We start from the raw sequence: 26,755 nt of genomic DNA on the forward strand, positions 1-26,755 counted from the left end.
CCTCCCATTCAAATCAATAGGAGGCAGATCTGCAGTACCCAGCCGCGGCCACTATCAGAAGCCGGGGCATCTATGGAACTGAGCATTTCTGTCTACCTGCTACTGTAGCCATCACCAAAAATAACTGATTGTCAGGGATGCGGGATGTCGGACCTTGGCTGATCAGACATTGATGGCCTATCCTAAGGATAGGCCATCAATGTAAAAGTAGTAGACAACTACTTTAAATACCAAAACCAGTAGTGATTCCAAAAGACTAAAGAGGTGCCAATTTTTTCATTATTTTTTTTTTTTTCAATGTAGGTCCATTCCTGGTTTCTTGGCTTACAAGTACTGATGTAGAATAATGAGCAAATACTTAGAAAAGAATATAAAAATATCCACATTACATCGATGCCCTTAAGATGCAATAAGATGCAATACATCACACTGATATGCATTGGTAGTTTAATTTATGTTTATGGATTAATTTCTTAAAGCACTCAAAAGGGTTTTACTACATCTGAACTCATACGGATGAAAGCGTGGATAGCTTTGTTGCAAATTTAATTTGTTAATTGCACATATTTTCCATTTCCATTTTATATGCTAATTGAATAAAAAAAATTTAAAGCAGCAAGCAAAACATCTTGTATTGAAAAAGATGAAACGTCCAGGTATTTTAGATTTGGCGAGAAAAAACATCTCTGCAAATCATCAATGTATTTACTGTCTCCAGAAAACATTATTTATTTATATCAGTAAAAGGAATTATCTAAGACTATCATGACTTAACTGTAGGATGGGTCATCAATACGGGTTGTCTCTTCTGCAGATATGCCTTATAACTCTACTATTTAGCCCTTGATTTCTGATTCTGCATGGTACTGTGGGAAGGGGGAATCCATTCTTGAATTTATTAACCCTATATAATCTATTTATTTCTCTGATGCCTGATGTACACTTGCTAGCTGTAATACTATTGTATGTTTTGAGGATTTCGATAGCGTTAGGGCAATGACAGCCAGAGACGAGTTTGTGGTACAAGATGTTTATGATATGTAACCACGGTAGATACACAACGGAAATACACAGGATAACAAACACATAAAAATACCTTTCTGAAACGGAGCGAAGGGGATTCCCGGGGCCACGCACCGGACTCCCCCAGGGAGACCACCAGAGCGAACCCCTATACAGGGACTGTCCGGCAATCAACCCCGGAAGGCCTAAATGCGCCGCAGCCGGGATACAAGGGGCAAGCGGTAAAGTCCAGAAGTGTCCGTACGGAATGAAAGTCCAGAATGGTTATGAACCAGAAGAAACCGGGCAGACGTGCTGACAAAAGACGGCAGACGGAGTCCGGGCACAGTTTGAAGAAACCGGGTATGGTCCAGAGTCGGTCGGTAGATTTTCAGGAGGATCCAAAGGTAATCCAGTAGCAGCAGCAGCAAAGCAGGAGCACACAGCAAGCAGTATACTCAGGCACTGGACTAAGCTTAGAGGCGGCCTTTTAAGCAGCTGGACAGGAAGTAGGGCAACAGAACACAAAACTCCATGTTAACCGAGGGCAAGCTTTTTCAAAAGAGGACTGGAAAACCCGGAAACCTGACATTACTCCCCCCCCCAGAAACGGCCTCAGGACGGGTCAGGGCCCGGCTTGTCCGGGTACCGTCGATGAAACTGAGCGATCTTCCGTGGTGCTCGAATGTTACCCACCGGTTCCCAGGAATCGTCCTCGGGGGCGTACCCCTGCCAACGTACCAGATACTGAAGCCGACGACGATGAAGCCGGGAGTCAATAATGTCCTCAACCACGAACTGCTCCTCGCCGTCGACCATCACAGGCGGAGGAGGAGGCACGACACGACCATGAAACGTATTGGGAGAGACGGATTTGAGGAGAGAAACATGAAAGACCGGGTGTACCTTTAGATGGTGCGGTAACCGCAGCCGACAGGCCACAGGGCTCACGATCCCGGTGATCTTGAACGGACCGATGAATTTTTGTCCCAGTTTCTGCGAAGGAACACCCAATCTCAGGTTCTTGGTGGACAACCATACAGAGTCCCCTACCTTATACATGGGTGCCGGTCTCCTGGTGAGCGTCTGCCGACCTCTTGTAACGCTCCTGAGCTGTAGCCACAGTGTCCTTCAGAACCTCCAGATTTTGTCGTAGCTCTGTTAATCTGTCCTCCACCGCAGGCACTGAGACCGCAACCGGTGACCTAGGCAAAATAGTCGGATGGTAACCCAAGTTAGCAAAGAAGGGCGTTACCTTAGTGGAGCTGCTCTGAGTGTTGTTATACGAGAACTCCGCCAACGGAAGCATCTTCAACCAATCGTCCTGCAGATGGCTGACATAACAGCGAAGGTATTGTTCCAGTGTTTGATTGGTCCGTTCGGTTTGCCCATTTGTCTGAGGATGGTATGCAGAAGACAAACAGACATCAATCTGGAGTGCCGTACAAAACCCCTTCCAGAACCTAGACGTGAACTGCACGCCCCGGTCAGAGATGATCTCGTCTGGTACCCCATGCAATCGGAATACGTTCTGGATAACCAGATCCACTGTCTCTGCGGCTGAGGGAAGACCGGCACACGGAATAAAGTGAGCAGCTTTAGTCAACCGATCCACCACCACTAAAATGGTATTGTGACCGTCTGAGACGGGCAGCTCCACAATAAAATCCATTGAGATAGACCCCCAAGGGCGAGATGGCACGGGTAACGGTTGGAGGAGTCCTGTAGGAGCCACACGAGGGACCTTGCACCGGGCACAAACCACACATGAGTGGACATAGTCCTTTACGTCCTTTAAACAGGTAGGCCACCAGAAAAAACGACTCAGAAATTCCTGCGTCTTCTGTACCCCCCTATGACCAGCCAACACGGAGTCATGGACCAACTTGAGAACCCGAAGTCTTACGGCCTCCGGGACATAAATGCGTCGCTCTCTCAACCACACACCATTCCGAAGAACAAGAGTTACATCATTCGGGGGGGCAGCAAGAAATACGTCACCATCATAGGCCAGCTTGATGTCCTTCCACAAGTCCTGGTCCTGGATTACTCCAACGAAATTGGCATCCGATAACACGGTCTGAGACGGGGTTCCAGGCACGGAGTCCACGGCATGGATTCGGGACAAGGCATCGGCTTTCCCATTACGTGAACCTGGACGGTATGTAACGACAAAATTGAACTGGTTAAGGAATAGGCTCCAACGGGCTTGCCGTGGAGACAGGCACCTGGCAGACTTAAGAAATTCCAGATTACGATGATCTGTGAGTACTATCACTTGCTGCGCGGCTCCCTGTAAGTGGTGTCTCCATTCCTTGAAAGCGGAAATAATCGCTAACAATTCCTTGTCCGCAATGTCATAGTTCCTTTCTGCAGGGGACAACCGGCGGGAAAAGAAAGCACACGGATGTAAGAGACTCTTGTCCCCAGTCCTTTGTGAAAGGATGGCCCCTAATGCGTAGTCGGAAGCGTCGACTTCCACGATAAAGGGAAGTGCGGGATTCGGATGTACCAATATAGGCGCTGAGGTAAAACAAACCTTGAGACGATGGAAAGCTTCCTGGGCCTGGGCGGACCACACAAACTTCTGTCCTTTCTTGGTTAACAGAGTGATGGGACGAACGATCTCTGAAAAATTACGGATAAAACGTCGGTAAAAGTTGGCAAAACCGACAAAGCGTTGTACCTCCTTAATGTTCCCCGGTTCCGGCCAGTCTAGAATTGCTTGTATCTTGCCAGACTCCATGTTCAGTCCCTGAGGAGAGATGACATAACCTAAGAATTGTATTTGTGAGCAGTGGAACTCGCATTTCTCCAGTTTGATGTACAGGTGGTTTTCCCTCAGCCGGGTAAGTACGGTCTTGACGTGTTCCTGGTGTTCCTGTAGGGAATCAGAAAAGATTAGGATATCGTCCAGATAAATCACCATGAATTGGTCCATGATATCCCTAAAAATATCGTTAACTAGATGTTGGAAAGTCGCGGGAGCGTTACAAAGTCCAAAAGGCATCACTAGGTACTCAAAATGTCCATACCGACATCGGAACGCGGTCTTCCACTCGTCTCCGGGACGTATACGGAGTAGATTGTATGCCCCACGGAGATCCAATTTGGTGAATATTTTTGCCTGTTGGACCCTCTCCAATAGCTCAGGAATCAACGGTAACGGATACCGGTTCCGGATAGTTATTTTATTCAGTTCCCGGTAGTCAATACAGGGTCTCAGAGTCCCCTCTTTCTTTTTCACGAAAAAGATGGGTGCCCCTGCTGGTGAGGTAGACGGACGAATGAATCCCTTAGCTAGACTTTCATCAATGTATTCTTTTAGTGCTTCTAGCTCAGGTGCCGCCAACGGGTAGACATGACCAAACGGGATCTCCGCCCCTGGGAGTAAGTCTATGGGGCAATCATACGGTCTATGCGGGGGAAGCCGATCGGCTTTTCTTTTGTCGCATATATCCGTAAAGTCATTATACACCGGGGGTAGAACAGGTACCTGTACAGTGCCCTCCGCATTCGGTGTTACTGGAACCGGAACAGTTGGACTAATGGTCGGAATACTCTGCGGTGGGAAGGATATTTCCTTAGTTTCCCAATCGATGACCGGATTTGTAGACCGTAGCCACGGAATACCTAAAATAATCGGAAAATGAGGAGAAGAAATTAACATGAAAACAAGGGTCTCCTGCTGACCTGGCTTCATGACGCATTCTAGCGGTACGGTTTCCCGATCAACTGGTCCAGAGATTAACGGAGATCCGTCAACCGTCTCCATGGTAACCGGTGAGGATCTTTGCTGAGTCCGGATACAGTGTTTCCTGGCAAAAGAGGAGTCCATGAAATTTCCCCCTGCCCCAGAATCTATCATTGCAGAGGTAGGTATTAGCTGTCCCTCCCACCGGATCTGAATGGGGAGCGAGCAATGGGTATATTTCCCTTCCGAGTCCTTCGGTGAGGTTGACATTACAGTCAAGGGAAATGCCGCATCCAGGTGTCCACTTGCCTCAGAGATATCGGACTCTGCGTCCGTGTTGTCACACTCTGCCATGGCTGCCAATACCTTATTTGGGCGATTCGGACGTTTCGGGCAGTCGATCAAGAAATGGTCCGATTGACCGCAATAGAAACACAAACGCTCACGGAGCCGGTGTTCGCGACGTTCATTGGTCTCTCGCTTTTGCAGAGAGTCCACTTGCATAGGAACGTCCTCGGCCTCCCGTGGCGTCCTGAGAGCGGGTTCTCTGGAAGGAAAGGCAAAGTTGTTTACACGGTTTACAGCTGCCCATTTTTCCTGTCTACGTTCCGTCAAGCGGGTATCAATACGCACACAGTGCTGGAGAAACAGTTCAAACTCCCCTGGAGATTCGGAACGAGCTAACTCGTCTTTGATGGTACCGGACAAACCCTTTCTGAAAACAGACAATAATGCATTGTTTCCCCAGTCGGTGTCTACCACTAACCTCTTAAATTCAGTGGCGTATTCAACGACAGAACGCTTTCCCTGACGTAAGGAAAGGAGAGCCGATTCAGCGGTAGCACGGCGATTCGGATCATCAAACATCTGCGCCATTGCGGTCAGAAAGTCCTCTAGGTGATTTAAACGGATGTCCCGGTTCTCTATCATAGGATTAGCCCAAGCCAGTGCTCGTGAGGTTAATAACATAATTATACATAACACTTTGGACCGGTCAGAACGGTAATAATCGGCATGTACATCAAAAAACAGTATACATTGGTTCACAAATCCACGAAACTGACTACGGTCACCATTGAAACGGAATGGGGGTAACCTAGGCATACCGGCCGCTGATACGGACGTAGTGGGGCCGGCTTCCTGAGCATCCACTCTGACTTGCAAATCCTGTATAGCCGGATCCAGTACCTGGTGATCATGGCCCAGCTGTGTCTCCACATCTCTAAGTTTAGTCTGCACCACCTCCATCTCCTGCTGCAAGGAGTTAATCATAGAAAAGAGCTGATCTACTCGTGTCTCAGTCATTGCCCCAGCGAAATCCTCTTAGGGCCTGAGTATAATGTAATACTATTGTATGTTTTGAGGATTTCGATAGCGTTAGGGCAATGACAGCCAGAGACGAGTTTGTGGTACAAGATGTTTATGATATGTAACCACGGTAGATACACAACGGAAATACACAGGATAACAAACACATAAAAATACCTTTCTGAAACGGAGCGAAGGGGATTCCCGGGGCCACGCACCGGACTCCCCCAGGGAGACCACCAGAGCGAACCCCTATACAGGGACTGTCCGGCAATCAACCCCGGAAGGCCTAAATGCGCCGCAGCCGGGACACAAGGGGCAAGCGGTAAAGTCCAGAAGTGTCCGTACGGAATGAAAGTCCAGAATGGTTATGAACCAGAAGAAACCGGGCAGACGTGCTGACAAAAGACGGCAGACGGAGTCCGGGCACAGTTTGAAGAAACCGGGTATGGTCCAGAGTCGGTCGGTAGATTTTCAGGAGGATCCAAAGGTAATCCAGTAGCAGCAGCAGCAAAGCAGGAGCACACAGCAAGCAGTATACTCAGGCACTGGACTAAGCTTAGAGGCGGCCTTTTAAGCAGCTGGACAGGAAGTAGGGCAACAGAACACAAAACTCCATGTTAACCGAGGGCAAGCTTTTTCAAAAGAGGACTGGAAAACCCGGAAACCTGACACTAGCGGATCGGTTAATGACCTGCAGATTAACAATTGTTTAGTTTGTAAAAATACATTTTAATGAAACTAGGATTTTTTGTTAATTTTTTTCTCTTCATGCTTTGTAAATAATGCTTACAAGTCAGAGTGATTTATTTTTCTGTATATACTGTAACATACCAAACATTACCTATTTAGAAAGCAAAGCTACTAAAATTAGAATAAATACGTAACTTAGCAATTTATAGTCAGACCGTGTCTTTTAGTTGATAAAAGAACATCAATAGGAATCTTACCTACCAATAAGGGAATGGTAATTGTAATTGCAGAGTTTTTGTTCCATTACTGCCACTCAAGTGATTACTGCTGCTTCCAGGAGTTATTTCCATGTAATCAATGGAACCTGTAATTTTAATCACCGGTCACTAGAATAACAGGTCGCCTGTTAAAAGAAAATTTAATTTAACGTTCCCCTATTTCTTGTTCACTTGCTTTGTTGTTGAGGATTAATTCCCTGGTTTTAGACTTATCTACAGATCTTCATTCATTTCGTTTTATGCTGCATCTTGGCATATGCCAAAATGTCTGGGTTACTTTTCTATTCAGGCTAAGGTTCGCTCTTATTGTTGATTCACTTCCATACAAGAAATGAAAATTAAATTCATATTTTCCAATAAACATATATAATATGCATCCCTTGTTCCCCCATACACAATATAGTCAGTCCAGCTATGTTCTATCTTAAAGGTCAAGTGGTGACAGATTCCCTTTAAAGCTATAACTAGTTCCTGCTCTCTGTATTCAATTATGTTTGTGTCCTGCAAATGTGAACGCAATTGAACACACCAGTGGTACTGGCACTGCAGAGGCAGAGGAGGAGCACTCATTCACAGTGTGGCAGTTATAGTTCATAAGAGTGCACAGTCTGGTGGTTATAGCTAATAAGGGTGAACAATAGATGGTTACAGTATGGAAGTTATAGCTCATAAGGGAGGAAATTTCTTCTATTACCCCCAATAAATTGCTCTCTTTTTCTAATCCTTTCCTTGTACCCCAATCTTCCTCACTCCACCCCCCCCACACACAATTTGTTAATTGATATAGTTACTTCTAATGCTTTGTTATTATTATCATTATATACACAAAATGCATAAGCTTTTGTTACAACTTGTTCACTTTCAGAGACCAATAAAAACTTTTGAAACAGGGGGGAAAGTGTGGCAGTACTAGCCCTTGTACCTTAAAGACTATGTACTTTAAAGAGTTGTCTGATCTTGTGATGGAAGTCTGTAGTCATTCTATCTGGATCCTTACAGTAAGCACACCACACACTGTCAGGATTCTTTGGCATCGCCAGTGACCGGTAATTTGCATACATATGGTCCCGTGCTGACTAGTCATGCTATGCTTGGCCTCAGTCAATGCAAGTGAATTGACTGAGGCTGAACTTATCTAGTCAGAACATAGCTGGAAGTATGCAAATCGCATAGTTGCAGGCACATGATTGCCCACTGTTATCAGCAACACCATAGAATCCTGACAGCATGCAGTGTGCGCACTTACAGGATGCAAATGTGTACAGTCATGTTAAGTAGCTACAGACAGGTTTAACATTTTTCAGCATTCTATAACCTGTATGCCCATATTAATAGGTTAGATAGGTCAAATGTGGTGACAGATTCCCTTTAAAGATCAAAGCTCTCGAGTACCATTTTTTTATTGCAATACCCACTCATATTAATGAAGCTTCATTTCTCTTAGATACATTGTATTTTATTAGAGATGAACTGTTTGATTTGCACTGTTCTGAGGTGACATCCAGTTTGGTCACCTATGTCAATCGGTCTTGACTTTTGTGTCTAGTATCATCCTGGGTGCATCTGATTCTTTCTTGACATTCCAATGTCTTTACCTTTTTGGCGGTGGACATCATGACATCACATGAAGCCTCGTGATAAGGCCTTACTCACAGCAAAGTCTAGTAATCACCAAAGTCACCCAGGATGGCAGCCCCAGGATTCCAGGTTCATAATAGATTACTGAATACCAGATTAAGGTAGTGCAAATCGAATTGTTCACCTCTGTAATCTATATATGTTGGTTTTCCTGGTTCTGTAAGAAATTATGTACTAAGTCATTACGCAATGTCATATTGTAGGAGGAAGCTAATAGCTGTGTGACAATCAACTTTGTTCTTACTCATTAACTTGTTAATGCATTTTTGGGGTTTATATAGCTGCAGTCGGCCCAGAGCCGCATTGAATATTTGGAGCAATCTATGGTGGAGCGGTCAATAGTGAGTCGGCAAGAGGCAGTGATCTGTGATATGGAAAACAAGCTGGAGTTTCAAAGAGCTCAGATTAAAAGGTTTGAGGTAAGTAATGTTTTTAGTGTATTTATTGGACAATGAGAACTATGTGCATTTGCTTTGTTCAGCCTACGGGTATAATTGACCTTTCTTAACTAGTTCACTTCCATTGTTAGAGATTGATATTTTTCATGTTCGTTGCTGAACTGTACATGCATTTTGTCTGTGGGTGACCCAGTGACTGTAATAGAAAATGCTTCTCCTTAAGGGCATATTGATGCTCATGATAATTACTAGTGGAATCAAGAATAATTGTGGTAACGCAAAGACATCAACTATTTTGAATACACAAAATACACAGGATAAACCTACCTTCACAAGAAATTCTGTGCCTGCCACTGGCCGCAAGTGACTTATGGAGCCTCGTTCTGAGGGTGTTCTGAAAACGAGGCTCCATAGGTCACTCGTGGTCAGTACCAGACATGGAATTTCTCACGAACCCATGGTACATGAGTAATCATATCCTACAAGTGGGGATAACGCTATGTTCACAATGGAGTAATTGTAGAAGTTGTGTGATACATAATGACTGTTTTTAATTTTTTCTGGGTCCAGATATTGATTCTACGTTTAAGAGACAGTGTAATAAAGATGGGAGAGGAATTGGAGAAGGCGGCAGACTGTGAAGCGCGAGAAAAGGAGAATGCAAAGTATTATCAGATCCGCATGGAAGAGATGAAAGCTGATATGAATGAGCTGATCCAGAGAGAGATGGAAGCATGTCGGAGACGTGTTGAGCTGGTAAGTTCAATTCTTTCTGCCATACAAATTATGTTACCAACTTAAAGGGGTTATCTGGTTTAGAAAACCTTATTAGGGCCTTAGATAATAGAAGGTTGTCGAACTTTTAAAATCTCCCACAAATATCAGTAGCATGAAGTCAATGGCATTACCACAGTCTGAAATCCCCTGATGCAAAATTTGAATCGGAACCTCCCACATGTTGGTCAGATGTATGGGCCCTTGTTGCATTCTAAATCCTATAAAAAAAATAAATGTTGCCCCTCCGACCCCTTAATTAAATTGTAATGTCCTTCATCCTGAGCCCCTTCCTGCAATATATGCCCCCCATCTTGGTCTATATGTCTCCTTCCCTAGGCCCTTCTTAGAATATATGTCTCCCATCCTAGACCTCTTCCTGGTAAATATATCCCCATCCTGGAATATATGTCCTCATCCTAAGCCCCATCCTGATAAATATGTCCCTCATCCTGGTATATATGTCCCCCAAACTGGGCCCCTTCTTGGTAAATAAGTCTCCCTTCTCGGCAATTAGGTATGGCATCCTAGGCACCTCACAGTATATATGTCCCTATACTGGTATGTATGTCCCTAACCTGGGCCTCTTACTGGTATATATGATCTAATCCTGGGCACCATCCTGGTATATATGTTCTTATCCAGTGCCCCTTCTTGGTGTATGTATAGTCCCATTCTGCCTTTGACACATAATAAGAAAAAAACAAACAAAAAAAACCCATAGTACTGACCTTCACCAGCTCCCACATTGCATGGCGTCCTCCTCTGTAGCCAACGCAGTGGCTGGCTGCTTACGTTGCATGCCTGCTATGGCAACACATGATGTCACTGCCATGCACCCCCAGTGATAGTACTGCCGACGTCAACAGCTAGCCTCTGTGTGGCCAGTAGTGTTTATTGCAGTGCAGAAACTCGACGGGTCTGTACTTAGCAATACATTTCAGCTTGATGTGCATCTTTGGATGCACATCTAGCTGAAGTAGGTACTGGGGTCGGCAGGACCTCTCCACATCGAGACCCAGTTGCGACCTCTGCAACTGCTATCATTACGCCCCTACATAAAGTGAGTTCAAAGAGTATATATCTCTCTGGAGAATCGCCTCTGTTGTCATGTCTGAGGCATACACTATAATTATATATGCACTCTATGCTATAACATGGGCAAAGCACAGAGGCAAATCTGCTTATTTCTAAAACCGTGTTTGGCAGCTAATTCAAAGACCTGAAGTCCATTTCTTTACAATGTTATAATGCCCTCCTTTACTTCTTTTCAATTACAATGCTGTTTTTGCCAATCTTAATGGTAGTTGTGGCATGCTAGCTATTAATGCTGTTCTGTAATACATTGAATTGTGGGAGGTCAATAAGGAATTGGAATGATGATAAAGTATTGTTAATATGATTATTACATTTATACCTTAAAGAGTATCTGCCAACAGGTTTTTGCTACCTCATCTGAGAGTAGCTTGATTTAGGTAAAGAGACCCTGAATCCAACGATGTATCACTTAGTTTATTGGGTGCAGGGGTTCTGACACAATCAGAAGTTTTAGATTTAGCATATTGCAGAGCTGAGAAAGCTAACCACTCCCACACCAGGCTCTATATTCACAATGTCTATAGTCAGTGACCTACATATCAGAATAAGGGGCGTATTGGACTACCAGGCATGAGGTAATGTTGTCCAATTATTTAGAAGGTCCTGGTGCTAAAACCAACTTTGCAGGTAAACGAGAGCGGATAGCCTGATAAGAGACACATTGTTGAATTCTGTGTTTTCATTTTTACAACATGCTATTTTCAGATTTTATAGGAAAAACCTGCTGACAGATTCTCTTTAAAGTGGTTGTCTAATAAAAAATAAGGCCAGTCATTGAATGTTATAAAATATTACATGAGCTATACTCATCTGTTCACTCCCATGGCTCCAGCATGGCTACATTAATGGTCTCCAGATAGACTGATGAATGATGATACATAACAGGTTCAGTTGAAGTATGTTTGTTTCTACTGCAAATTTTGTCAAAAAGCATGACATCAAATCCATAAGAGGAAATATCATCTTGTGTGAAATTAGTTTTTTCAAAACTCCATCCCTATGTATTGCACTTCGTTACAGGTTTCCAAAGTGTAATCTGCACAGGCAATGAATCCTCGAAATTTGCATCTGTCCTGACAATATTTTTGCACATAAAATAGATATACAGCCTATAAAGAAAAATAACTATTTTACATAGAAATAAATACCTAATCGGAGCGGCAGGCCATTTGGTGACTAGGGTGTTTAGAGTATAGCTGTATCGGATGGTGCAGAAAACTGCAGGTCATTCTATACAGAAATAAACATATTAGTTTGTATCCCTGTGGGTGAGAATGTAATAGAATCTAATTTTAGAAGGCTGGGAAACTGTGCTCTATCCAGCACTTGTAGTGTTAAATGTTGGCGTGATTGCATCAAAGTTGCTGTTTGCATTTTCTCCAGTGAGAGCTGTGACCTTAACTCAAGCTGACTACTTTTTATTACCTCGATTTGGAACACTATTCCTTGTAATAACTGATTGCCGTCAGGCCGGCGTATTAAACACTGGATGCTGGTATTAGCTCGTAAAGCAAATCTCTTGGGTTAGAACACATTTTAGAAAGAGGAAATTGTTCTTATTCGGTCCGTCAGATGTCAATGGCTGCACAATGTCAGGGAGGGGGGCGAAGGGTGTTTTGCATTAATATGGTTGATGGATGGTACGTTATGCTCCGTATTGCATTTGTCAGTAGAAATATTATGCAGCACGCAGGTACATCTTTTGATGTGACATGTAAGGAGAGAATATTTATTTCCTTGTGGGTGTTTTTATTTCCATTGTTCGGGGAAATTGCCTTCTCAAACTGCTTAATTTGCGTCCTATGAAGCGATAAACTAAGGCAGTCAAATACATTTTTCACTGCTGCAAAGAAGCACGACAGCTATTTATTTTGTGATACGGAGGCACAATGTGTCAGGAATTTAGCTGAATGGCGACCAAGTGACAACTGTCATTTTACATTTAGAATAAAACACAGCAAACCGCAATGTGAATCCTTAGAATGTGAACTTCCCATTTTCCAGCTGTGATACAAAAGAAGAAAGGCAATCATGTTTTCTTTTATATTCTTAGCATGACCAAATTCTGTGCTTATACTCAGTGCAAAGGTGGACATATCAGTAGTGTAACCTTTGTAGCGGCACAGGGGCCCAAGGGAAAGGGGCCCATTTCCACCTCCAGGTGAAATAGTGCATTCTGATGAGTTATTGGAGGGCTCATATGCTGTTTTTACACAGGGGCCCAATAAGTAAGAGGGCCCCTTTCTTAAGGGGGCTTTACACGCTACGATATCGCTTACGTATTATCGTCGGGGTCACGGTGTTTGTGACGCACATCCGACGCCGATAGTGACATCGCAGCATGTGACACGTACGAGCAACCTTAAATGATCGCAAAATTGGTCAAAATCATTTGCCATGGAGAGATCATCCTGAATTAAAAAATCGTTGTCTGCTTAGTAGCGATGTTGTTCGTCGTTCCTGCGGCAGCATACATCGCTGTGTGACACCGCAGGAGCGACGAACATCTCCTTACCTGCGTCCACCGGCAATGAGGAAGGAAGGAGGTGGGCGGGATGTTCGTCCCGCTCATCTCCGGCCCTCTGCTTCTATTGGCCAGCCGCTTAGTGACGCCGGAGTGACGTCGCTATAACGCTGAACGCACCTCCCCCTTGAGGGAGGGATTGTTCGGCGGTCACAGCGACATCGCTGACCAGGTATGTGCGTGTGACGCTGCTGTAGCGATAATGTTCGCTACGGCAGCGATCACACAATGTCGCACGCACGACTGGGGCGGGTGCTATCGCGCTCGACATCGCTAGCAATTGCTAGCAATGTCGCAGCGTGTAAAGTACCTCTAAGTCTAAAGCAGTTGGAATTGTGAGTTTGAGTTATTGGACTGCAAATTGCCCATATATTGTTCTTGCAGGGAGGCCCTTTTCTGTCTGTGTCCGCCAGTGACTTGATGGTAATATGAAGTGTCTGGTTCAGAAAACTCACTTTCACATTTTGTATTAGAGTATTATATCTTAGCAGGGAAGAGTTCTTTATTTGAAACCTCAGTTAAATATCTGAACCAGAAAGTTAGTACATTTCTTTCACTGAAGGATAACAGAAATGCAAGCAATAGACAGTTACGCCATTGATTTTAGTAGGCATGGTGTAATTTTTAACTTTACCAGTAGAGCCACTGTAGAAAAGCCAAACACTTATTGGCAAATTACTTTGTCGAATAAGGGTCCCAGTAATTAACATTTGTTAAAGAAAACCTGTTACTTAATTCATGCTGCCCAAACTATGTGCACAGCCAAATATTTTTTCTTCTTAAATTGTCACGCACAGACTCGGGGAAGGTTTGGCATGGGGCAGAACACTCAACGCACAGAGGTTTCACAATGACAAACAAGGTGTACACTGGGGGCACTTTAACAGTGGTCCCTAGCGCTAGTAAGAGGGAAGATGGACACCTCCTCCACTTACCTGCAACTGTACCCTGCACTCCTAGCCCGTCCCCATACAGGTTCCTCACCTGTCGCCGAGCAGATACCTGAGGTCCTGAGTGACCCTACAATAATCCTGGCTAGTTAGTGGAAAGGTAAATATCTCTAGTCCCACTGTTGCACTAAAACAACTCACAAGGAAAGGAAGACAAACAGGGGAATCAACAAAGGATAAACTTCAACTTCTTGGCTGCAGTCAGGCAACAGGGCTGCAGCTTACACTACAACAGAACGTAAGGGTTCCAACAGCTCCTTCCACCCCCAGGGCAAGTCTCAGAATAAGGATTCAGTATAACCGGCACCCTCTACAGGGAGTGGAGGGTATATATAGGGACTGGGAGTCGTCCCAAGCTGGAAGCACCTGAGGAGAGGTAATGAGTATGATGCTGGCAAGGAAAAACTGACATTAACCCAATACATGCCAAAAGAAAGGAAACTGCATTTCATATTGAAAGCTTTGCATGGAAATGGCTCTCTAGCTCTGAATCTGTCACTAGTCTCATAATGCAGAAAAACAGCTGTGACAGAAATGCCCTGGCATTTCAGAGAAAATATTGTTATGATGTATAGACATGAATCATAACCAGATAGGAGACTAGTCCGGGAATTCTCAGTGCTACTCCAGGTGATAAACAAGTTTCTTGCTATGGTAGAGACCTGTTAATCACTTCTTACAGCGCTTGGAGAAGCCGGCCTGGGGTTGAAACAGACTAGTTTTTTCTCCGGCTATGGTCACTGGAGGAAGAGTTTCAGAGAAAAATATGCCTGGCTGCAATGTGATAGCCAGGCCCTGATTCAAGGTTTGGGCAGCATGATCCACATGACAGATTGCCTTAAATGAGAAGAAGCAGAAGGTAAAGTTTCTGTTCCAGAAAGTTGTCTCCCAGGCCAGGCCCTGGAATTGTAGACGAGGTTCCCCTGATCCAATTTACTTTAACCATGCTCAACATAAACTCTTCACAACAAATATATCACTATTCAGTCCCATATTTCAAATTATTTTTTTACTTCAACAGTTTAAGTTTTCAGTGTATTAGGAATTGCCGTTTTAAACAAGTGGAATACATTACAGAGTATGTACTTATAGAAAGCATTTCCATACAGTCTCTGCAAATAGTCATTATGTGACTGAACATGTGGACTCTTGACGTGAAGACATACAGTTGTGGGAGGTGTAGTGCTCTCCGAGGTGCCATATTTCTCCTGCAGTTTATTTATAGGCTGCCTCTTGGATATTCTGTGCCGCTCATAATTTTATCCTGTGCTGCATGTTTTATCTCCTCTCAGTTGGAGACTGAGGCAACCGATCAACTTGAGACTTGGCCCTGAAGCACACAAACAAGTTATGTTTCACAGTCCACTGGTTTTTGCTGCAGCTCATGTCCTATAGCCTACTAATATAATCCTAATATTTTATTTGACCCCTTGAGCAATTAGATTAGCTGTCTTTGAGGTGCTATATTTTTGACTTCCTACTAAATCATATGACTAAGTTCTTTTTATTCCAGAAATTCTATTATCATTTTTCTTTAACTTGCTGAATACATCTCTGAAATCTGTGTTGTTTGGTGACAGGGACTCTGTAATTTTCTGAAGTAGAAACACTATGTAACAGTACCATGTATTAATGAACACTCAAATTCTACTATTACTACACACGAGAATAACATATTAGCTACTTTGTCCACAGTGTGTAATATGAGGTCACCTTTTCAGTGGTAGATGGGCTTTACACACTTCGTGGGCCAAGATCCTGCAGAAAATGTACATCAACTACCTGACGTTTTTTACCTGTATCGCAACAGTGGTATTAAGTATTGATAATTGAGCGTGCTCACCACTGTTCATCACTTGATCGAGCATCGGAGTGCTCGGCCGAGTATCTTGGGTGCTCTGATGTGTCGTCCGTGAAACAACAACCACAACACACAGGCTTCCTTCACTGCATGATGTGAACAGGCACCCCAGGGAGATCCAATTGCACTCTCTGAATGGCTCTCACCGGGGATAAACCAATGTTTCCAGATGTAGTCTATCAAAAGAAAAAAACTCCGCCCTCCCTCCCCCTGAAAATGCTCTCTTCATGGCTGGCTGTATGTGAGTGGATAGCTGAGTTGCCTAGTCATTGACTTCCATTATACTTATTACTCAAGTTGAGCTCTTTCAGAGCGTCTGACCTGCTCTGCTCGAGGATCAAGCACTCGAGCATTTTAGCGCTCACCCATCAATAGTAGTTAGTAATGAGTGAGCACTACAATGTTCGATGCTTGTTAAGAGCAGATGGATGCTCAGATGGGTGCAACTTGAGCACCCAAGTGTAATGGAAGTCAATAGAGGACTCGAGCATTTTTCCAGAAGATTTCAGAGAAAAAAAGCTTGAGTCTCTCATTGACTTCCATTATACTCTGGTACTCGCGTCGACCCTGTCCGAGCATCCAACTGCTCTTAACAAGTACCGAGCACCCCGAGCATGGTAGTGCTCAATCATCACTTCACTCATTAATAGTGGTAGTCAGTAATTACAGAGTGCTGTTCCATAGTGTTTGTGCATACATATTATACATATTAGTATGACAGCAACAAAGAACTTGCATGTGTGCATTAATTTAATACTATGGGTAGTGCTTACTTTATCCTTTTTTATTTTTTTTAACAAGATATCAAATATTATAAATATGTTTTATATCATTATTATTGGAATCACTCTAGTCTTTGGGGCTTCTGTGAAGAATAGACAGCACAAAGATGCAACATTGATGTCATTTATATGCTGTCTGCTTTCCTGCAAACTTGAATATACAAGTTTGTGGGACCAAAGGGGATAAAAAAAGTTTTACTGACCGATTGCTCACAAATAGGAATGGGGATATATAAAGGACCATAGACTGTATTGGATATGTGTTTTGCTGACAAAAAAATGGTTAGAAAACATATGCAAAACTTACTTGTGTGAATGGAGTAGCAACTACATATCCATCCTATGCCCTAATAATTACTGTAGACTCTAGACAGAGACTTAGGAGGTTTCAATATCTACAGTATGAACAAACTTTGTCTCGAAACACTAACATTTTTACCAAATGAGTGTGTAGTCTAAAACTGAGGGCAATGGATACATAATTATGACAATACTGCCATTCTTAATTTCAGTGGTTAGCACTGTTTCATTATAGCTCTAGAGTCCTGGGTTCAAACCACCAAGGACAACATCTACAGGGAGTTTGTATGTTCTCTCCGTGTTTTTGGGGGTTTTCTACGGGTTCTCTGCTTTCCTCCCACACTCTAAAGACACACCGATAGGGAATTTAGATTGTGAGTCCCAACAAAGTGCTGTGGAGATTACTGATGCTATATGAGCGAAAATAAATAAATATTTTCTTTTCTTTCCTAGGTAAAATCTAGTCGATGTAGTTGTACAAAGGAAATGTTTATAAGCTGCTGCCATTTAATTTTAAAGAAAAGTGTATCAGTTATATTTGTATGATACCTAATTTCCTCTTTTGTTACAAAAAAAACTCATTAGTGCAAAATTGCATGCGAGTGATATAAGCAAATATCCGGCTCTGAAACGAGAGCACATACTGTGTAAATGACACTATTTGCATCGGCTTTGCTCCGAAATTGTCTTCAGTCACAGATCCTGTTACCATTATGAGATGAAAATAGCAGACATCTAGTAAATTGTGATTGTGCCATGCATTATGTATGTTACTAGCCTATACACTGGTATCCGCTCCAACATCAGTACTCTACATACACTTTTTAGCTGTAATCTTGAAGATCTGGATTTTTTTTTTAAGTCTTGATTTCTGATGAGATGGAAAAAGATTCTCGCTAATGAAGACTATGCTGTTCATGCCAAAGTATTAAAGTGAACCTGTCACCAGATTTGGCGACTATAAGCTGCGGCCACCACCAGTGAGCTCTTATATACAGTATTCCAGAATGCTTTATATAACAGCCCAGGACACGCTGTATAAAATGTAAAAAACACTTATTATAATCACCTAGTGGGGCGGTCCAGTCCGATGAGTGTCACTGCCCTCCGGTCCAGCGCCTCCTCTCTCTGGTCAGGCACCTCCTCTCTCCAGTCAGGCACCTCCTCTATCCGGTCCGGCGCCTCCTCTCTCTGGTCCAGCGCCTCCTCTCTGCAGCGATCGCCGTTCTCCTCCTTCTGAGGCTCGTATGCATGACGCTGACATTGAGGTCCTGCGCAGATGCACTTTGATCTGCACTGTTCAAGGCAGATCAAAGTATTGCAGTGCACATGCACAGGAGGCCTTTACTTTTCCTCGCGCCTGCGCATTACAGCACTTTGATTTGCCCTCAGCAGGGCAGATCAAAGTGCGCCTGCGCAGGACCACAATGCCGGCTTGGGCTGGATAGAAGGAGGATAGAGATCGCAGCAGACAGGAGGCACCAGATCAAAGAGAGGAGATGCCGGATCGGAGAGCAGCAACACCCATCGGATTGGACCGTCCCCCTAGGTGAGTATTATAAGTGTTTTTTAAGTTATACAGTGCGGCCTAGGCTCTTATATACAGTATTCTAGAATGCTGTATATAAGAGTTCAGTGGTGGTGGCCACACGTTATAGTTGCTAATTCTGGTGACAAGTTCCCTTTAAGGCTTCCATGATCTATTTTATTTTACCAACCTTGCTCTGTTCTCTCATGAAGTCCGTTTATGCAACAACAGAACTTTCTTTGAGAAACCTGATCACTTCTATTCTGTACAATTAAAATAAATTGATTTTTTTCTCTGTCAGCCAAGTGCTAAAATTCTCCATAGACCGGGTTGATTTATATAGTGTAGTCACAGTCCTTCTACCAGATATTTTTCAGTAATCAATGTGTTCGTTATGCATTCCATGCACCATCTCATACCTACAAATCTTCACGTATTCATATCAGGAATGATTTAGGAAATAGCATTTTATGCTTACGTGGGGATTTGATCAACCTGATAATAACACACTTAATGAGAATGTAAGCATTGTAAGCAGATCTTAGTGTGCCAACTTTGTTTTTAAAACTTTATATTCTTTCAGGTGGAAAGGTTCTGTATTTTCATCAAAGGACGTGAGAATTTAATGGATAGAAAAATTAAAGTTATGTAAATGTAACTGTGATTTCAGGTAACTTTTCGGAAAGCTGTCTGTGACTGTACAAAGGAAATGACACCATATTCTGGCCATTTTGTGGCTTATATACTGGAATAGAAGCTTTAGCAATTTTAGTTTTTTTTTATCTGCCTTACTCCATCCAGCCTTTTTATCCCCTCTCTATTGAGCTGTTAAGCATCAGGTATAATGTGACAGCTCACTGCAGACAGATTTGTAGACCGATTTGAGCAATTTTGGGGAGTAATGCCTGCTTTACACGCTTCAATAAATCTTTCAATCCGTCGTCGGGGTCAAGTTGTAAGTGACGCACATCCTGCATCGTTCGTGACGTATTTGCGTGTGACACCTACGTGCAATCAAGATTGAACGAAAATACGGTGATCGCATACACGTCGTTTATTCCTCATACATTGGACGTTTTGTTGTATGAACCTAGTCAATTGAAACGTGTGACATCCCTCATACGATTTTGGTGTCTGATGCTATGTGCGCAGGTGTGCGCTCTGCACCGCAGCTTAAAAAAGGTCTGCTTCAGAGCGCAGCTGAAAAGCTGCGTTCTGAAGCGCCTCACAATGTCTGTCATGCACTAATCTCTGTCAGTCCGTCACTATCTCTATCCCTCTCTCTCTGTCCATGTCAGTCTATCCCTCTTACCCCCTCTCTCATACTCACCGATCCCCGATCCCCGGCGCGGCGCTGCACGGCATTCACACTGCTCCGGCGGCTTTTACTGTTTTGAAAAAGCTGGCCGCCCATTAAACAATCTCGTATTCCCTGCTTTCCCCGCCCACCGGCGCCTATGATTGGTTACAGTGAGACATGCCCCCACGCTGAGTGACAGGTGTCACACTGCACCCAATCACAGCAGCCGGTGGGCGTGTCTATACTGTGCAGTGAAATAAATAATTAAATAATTTAAAAAAACGGCGTGCGGTCCCCCCCAATTTTAAAACCAGCCAGATAAAGCCATACGGCTGAAGGCTGGTATTCTCAGGATGGGGAGCTCCACGTTATGGGGAGCCCCCCAGCCTAACAATATCAGTCAGCAGCCGCCCAGAATTGCCGCATACATTAGATGCGACAGTTCTGGGACTGTACCCGACTCTTCCCAATTTGCCCTGGTGCGTTGGCAAATCGGGGTAATAAGGAGTTATTGGCAGCCCATAGCTGCCAATAAGTCCTAGATTAATCATGTCAGGCGTCTATGAGACACCTTCCATGATTAATCTGTAAATTACAGTAAATAAACCCACACACGCCCGAAAAAATCCTTTATTAGAAATAAAAAACACAAACATATACCCTGGTTAACCACTTTAATCAGCCCCAAAAAGCCCTCCATGTCCGGCGTACTCCAGGATGGTCCAGCGTCGCATCCAGCGCTGCTGCATGGAGGTGACCGGAGCTGCAGCAGACACAGCCACTCCGGTCACCTCCACACAGCTAATGAAGACAGCCACGCGATCAGCTGAGCTGTCACTGAGGTTTAACCGCTGTCACTGCGGTGGCCGCGGGTAACCTCAGTGACAGCTCAGCTGATCGCGCTACTCACCTCAGTTGCTGCGTGGAGATGAGAGGAGCAGCGGTGAGTAGCGTGATCAGCTGAGCTGTCACTGAGGTTACCCGCGGCCACCGCTGCATCCACCGTTGGATCCACTGACAGCGGGTAACCTCAGTGACAGCTCAGCTGATCGCGCGGCTGTCTTCATTAGCTGTGTGGAGGTGACAGGAGCGGCTGTGTCTGCTGCAGCTCCGGTCACCTCCATGCAGCAGCGCTGGAAGCGACGCTGCATCATCCTGGAGTACGCCGGACAAGGAGGGCTTTTTGGGGATGATTAAAGTGGTGAACCAGGGTATATGTTTGTGTTTTTTATTTCTAATAAAGGATTTTTTCAGGCGTGTGTGTTTATTTACTGTAATTTACAGATTAATTATGGAAGGTGTCTCATAGACGCCTGACATGATTAATCTAGGACTTATTGGCAGCTATGGGCTGCCAATAACTCCTTATTACCCCGATTTGCCAACGCACCAGGGCAAATCGGGAAGAGCCGGGTACGGTCCCAGAACTGTCGCATCTAATGTATGCGGCAATTCTGGGCGGCTGCTGACTGATATTGTTAGGCTGGGGGGCTCCCCATAACGTGGAGCTCCCCATCCTGAGAATACCAGCCTTCAGCCGTATGGCTTTATCTGGCTGGTTTTAAAATTGGGGGGGACCGCACGCCGTGTTTTTTAATTATTTAATTATTTATTTCACTGCACAGTATAGACACGCCCACCGGCTGCTGTGATTGGGTGCAGTGTGACACCTGTCACTCAGCGTGGGGGCGGGTCTCACTGTAACCAATCATAGGCGCCGGTGGGCGGGGAAAGCAGGGAATACGAGATTGTTTAATGGGCGGCCGGCTTTTTCAAAACAGTAAAAGCCGCCGGAGCAGTGTGAATGCCGTGCAGAGCCGGGGATCGGTGAGTATGAGAGAGGGCTGCTAACTTCAGTTACTCAGGAGTTTAGCGGTCACCGGTGAGTCCTTCACAGGTGACCGCTAATCAGGACGCGGCACAGACAGAACCGCAGCATGACAATGAAGTCGGGTGAGGTTCACCCGAGTTCATTCTGACAGTGCGGCTCTGTCTGTGTCTGCTGTCATCTGCCATTCAGCTCTGCTACATGGCTGTCTGTGTCTGCTGTCAGCGGCCATTCACCTCTGCTACATGGCTGTCTGTGGCTGCTGTCAGCGGCCATGTAGCAGAGCTGAATGGCAGATGACATAGTAAAAACGCATCCCTACACATTACACACGCTTGGCAAGTCAATAAATAAAAAAAAAAAAGGGTGCCCAATGCATACGTCACGGAACACATGATCTAAAGGATCGCACACAAAATTGATCAATTTAACATAGACTACTAACGCACGTGTGACAGCAAATGAACGACCTACGTACAATCTCATTCAATCGCATATGCGACCTGGGCGTGTCACATCGCATACGAGATCGCACACCTAATTGTAAGGTGTAAAGCTGGCTTAAAGGCCCTGTCACACACAGAGAGAAATCTTTGGCAGATCTGTGGTTGCAGTGAAATCATGGACATATTGTTCCATTTGTACACAGCCACAAACCTGGCACTGATTGGCCCCAATTTCACTACAACCACAGATCTACCGCAGATTTATCTCTGTGTGTGACAGGGCCTTAAGGGGCAAGAGGCAAAAAGATAGTTTTCTGTAATGTTTCTTTTTTTTCTCTTACAGTCTTGTTATTTTTACTTACAGTATTGATTTATCAAAACACGAATAGTTAGGAGTTAATATTTAAATCACCACTCCAGCTTTTTTTTTTTATTTCAGTGCTGGAGTCGTACTTTAAATCTAAGTCCCGGGCCCCATTTTATACTCACTCTCTGGTGTTTTCACTAGAGAAGAGTGAACCTCCCAAGGTTCGGTTCATGCTCGCTAATTTTACTTGTGTTCACCAAACAGTTTGATGAACATAGCTGAGCACCATTGAATTCAATGGGAGGCAAAACATATACAGTATGTTAGTAAGGGCTAGAGGGGCTGGTGTTAGTAATGGCTAGAGAGGCTGGTATTCGTAATGCTTAGGGGGCTGCATAACAAAGAAAATAGCAGCCTGCAGCCACCCAGAATTGTCACATACATTAGATGCGACAATACTGGCGCTTTACCTGGCTCATCTCGATTGCCCTGGTATGGTGGCAATCAAGATAATATAAGGGGATAATGACAGCTGTGATTTGTCAGCCAATGACAGCTGCCATCAAGCCCTAGATTAGTGATGGTGAAGAGACTGAGAGCCACCATTACTAACCCTGTAAGTAAAAAGAAATAAACACAAACATAGGAAAAATCCATTATTTGAAATAAAATACAAAAAAACCCCTCTTTCTCCAATTTGTTAACCCACAAACACCAAGGCTCGACATAATCCACACAAGGTCCCACAACAATCCTGACTCTGCTACATACTGAAGACGCAGCGCACGGGCACAGTACAGAATGTGACTCTCCTCAGTGGCTTCAGAATCACACTGACTGAACCGCAGATGTGAGTGGTGACGTCACTAAGTTTATCTGTGGTCACAGCTAGAGGTTCCCACAATACACCACCACAAGTAAACTGACCTCAAGTGAACTTATTGAACTCAATGACCTCACCTCATATGAACTAAGTTCAATCAGACCTGCAGCTCCTGGCAGAAAACAGCATTTGGGGCTAGAATTTATACACCAAATTCCTGCACAAATACTGCATCTCCTGGCAAAAAAAATGCATAAAAACGTGATGCAGTTTTGATGCGGTATTGATGCGAATTTTTGTCAAGAGATGCAGATTTGTTGCAGGAATTTGGTGTATAAATTTGAGCACCAAATCTGCATTTCTTGGCAAAAAAAACCACGCAAAAACAGTTTTGACGCCCCTTTAGTGTGGTTTTCTGCCAAAAGATAAAAATTTGGTGCTGAAATCTGGTGCAGACATTTCAGCACTAAATGTGCACTTCCTGTAAGAAAACTGCCTCAAAACCGTTTTTGTGCATTTTTTTTGCCAAGAGATGCAGATTTGGTGCTGAAATTTTTACACCATATTCCTGCACCCAATCTACACCTCCTGGCAAAAAATCTCATTACTACTGCGTGATGCCGCATGCGGTAGTAATGCGGTTTTTGGCCAGCAGGTGTAGATTGGATGCAGGAATATGTTGTAAAACATTTAGCACTAAATCAACATCTCTTGGCAAAAAACTCGCACTTTTCTGCCAGGAGATACAGGTCTATGAACTCAGTGACAGTTCGTTGAGGTCACCTGAGGTCAGGTTATCTGCGATCACAGGTGAATGGGAACCTCTAGCTGTGGCCGCAAATAACCTGAGTGATGTCACCGACCATCGCGGCTCAGTCTCTGCCTGAATCTCACAGCAGGCAGTCATGTTCCATGATCGAGCTGTGTGCCTTAAATAGTGTAGCAAAGCTAGAATCATCATGGGACCTCTTGTGGATTAAGTCGGACCTGGGTGTTGTTGGGGTTAAAAAAGGGTGAAAGAGGATGCTTTTTGTATTTTATTTCAAAAAAAGATTTTTTGGATGTTTGCGTTTATTTACTTTCACTTACAGATTAGTAATGGGGGGATCTCATAGACGCCTCCCATTACTAATCTAGGGCTTAGTGGAAGCTGTGAGCAGACATTAACCCCTTATTATCCCGATTACTACCACACAACCGGGAAGAGCTGGGTAAAACGCCATTATTGTCACATATAATGTATGTGGCAATTCTGGGCAGCTGCGGGCTACTATTTTTAGGGTGGGGGCTCCCAGTAAGCACAGGTTTACTCAGCCTGAAGATACCAGCCCAGAGCTGTGGGGCTTCATCTTGGTATCTTGGCTGGGTATCAAAATTGGGGGGGGGACCGCATGCTATTTTTTTAATTATTTATTTTTTTAAATAATTAAAAAAACATGCATGTCTAAAAAAGTGTATATTTAAGTGTTTTTTTTACTGATTTAGTCTTTTCTTACTTGGTTACTTAATATTATTATTTTGGTGTTTTGTATTTGCCTATTAGACCTTTTATTCAACTCTTCCAGCTCTTATACCCTCTCTGAGCCAAGCCAGCTGATAGTATAACAGCCAAATCCTACTCCTCAGGGTTGGCAAAATGTTGGCCAGGGACCAAGCCGCATAGGAGAATACTCAAAAAATCAGGGCCAAGTGGCTTCTCCCTGCCTGCTGCCAGGTCTTTTCCTACACATGCATGCAGAGGAAGACCTGTCACTAAAGGTGAATGAATGCGTAGGGAGATGCCAATGAGGACCCACCTTTCTGACTAAGCACCATGTTGATTAGTACCCGACGACTTTTAAAGCATGTTTTTCTCTGTAATGATGCAAAATTTAAAGTCAAAATACCTGTCTGGGATCTTACAGCTGGTGCCTGATATTTGCTGCCCCTGGATCACGCAGCATTTATCAGATGTCAGGCTCCAGTTAAGCTGTATAATATTTTCAGGAAATTCTCTCAAGAAAGATGTGGTCTTAAACAGCATATTCCACTGATAGGCTTTTCTTTTAGAGCATAGCCTACACTCCTTATCTAATTTTGATTATCACTAAGTATACTATATATGTATTACGTAGAAATAACCCCTATAAATCAGAGATATATCTAGGTTTTCCAATACCAGAGGCAAGAATTCAGTTTTGCGCCCCCCCATGTGACCAATCATTCATATGTGATTTGCATACTTACGATCATGTGATGACGAGCTGCTCTTAATAAGTCTCTTTGATGTTCAAAGAGAAACGTAGGAAGAAAAGCCAGTTGTCACATGCAAGTATGAAAATCACATATGAGTGAAACGGCCATATGATTAGTGCTGGAACCAGCGAGCAGAGCTGAATCCTGGTAGTGAGTATATTACATGCTGCTAGTAATGGGCTACACGGCACGCACACTGCACACTGTCAGTATTCTCTGGTGCCGGCAGTGAGAGTGGGAGGTCACAAAACCACAAGTATGAGATTTCCATACATGTGGTCACTTGCAGACTAGATATGCATAGCCTCAGTCAATGAAAATGAATTGAGTGAGGCCGGACACATCTAGTCAGAATGTGACCAGAAATATAAATATCTCATATTTGTGCTCACACTCTCTCCATTGGCATTAGAGAATCCTAAAAGTGTGCAGTGCATGCTGTGAGAATCCACAAGTATAAAACTTTCTAGTCAAACCTGGACAAGCTCTTTAATTATAAAATTAAGCCCTGTAGCCCAAATCTAAGTAAAGGGGTTGTCCAATTTTACAATTTAGGAATTGTTACTTGTGTACAGGATTAGAACTAATAACAGCTCCAGAACCAGCAGAGGTACAGAAATACATAATTTGAACCACCATCAATACAAAAACACAGCATCACAACCACCAGCAGTAGAGAAATTCATCACCAAACCCACCAGCAGTACAGAAATACACCAATACAACCCCATCAGTTCAGAAACACAGCATCAAAACCCTCATCAGTACAGAAATACATAATCAGAACCACAAGCAGGACATGGTACATCAATTGTAATGTCAGGACAGACTCCTATAGAATTGAATTGCATGAACCTACAACTTCCAGAATATCCTTAAAGCGAATCTGTCACCAGTTTTTAACACCCAATCTGAGAGCAGCATAATGTAGGAGCAGAGATTATGATTCCAGCGATATGTCACTTACTGGGCAGCTTGGTGTAGTTTT

General features: G+C 43.8%; 1 protein-coding gene across 1 annotated transcript in view; it reads left to right on the forward strand.

The window, feature by feature from the left end:
* The window catches only part of MYO18B (myosin XVIIIB), a 1,019,172-nt gene that overhangs the window by 853,368 nt on the left and 139,049 nt on the right, over positions 1-26,755 (forward strand). Inside the window, exons 39-40 of the mRNA XM_075320057.1 lie at positions 8,895-9,032; positions 9,582-9,767. Of these exons, the coding sequence (XP_075176172.1) occupies positions 8,895-9,032; positions 9,582-9,767 (324 nt within the window). The remainder of the gene's footprint in view (positions 1-8,894; positions 9,033-9,581; positions 9,768-26,755) is intronic.

The sequence above is a fragment of the Anomaloglossus baeobatrachus genome, chromosome 1 (assembly GCF_048569485.1).
Source record: "Anomaloglossus baeobatrachus isolate aAnoBae1 chromosome 1, aAnoBae1.hap1, whole genome shotgun sequence".
In the NCBI taxonomy this organism is placed as follows: domain Eukaryota; kingdom Metazoa; phylum Chordata; class Amphibia; order Anura; family Aromobatidae; genus Anomaloglossus; species Anomaloglossus baeobatrachus.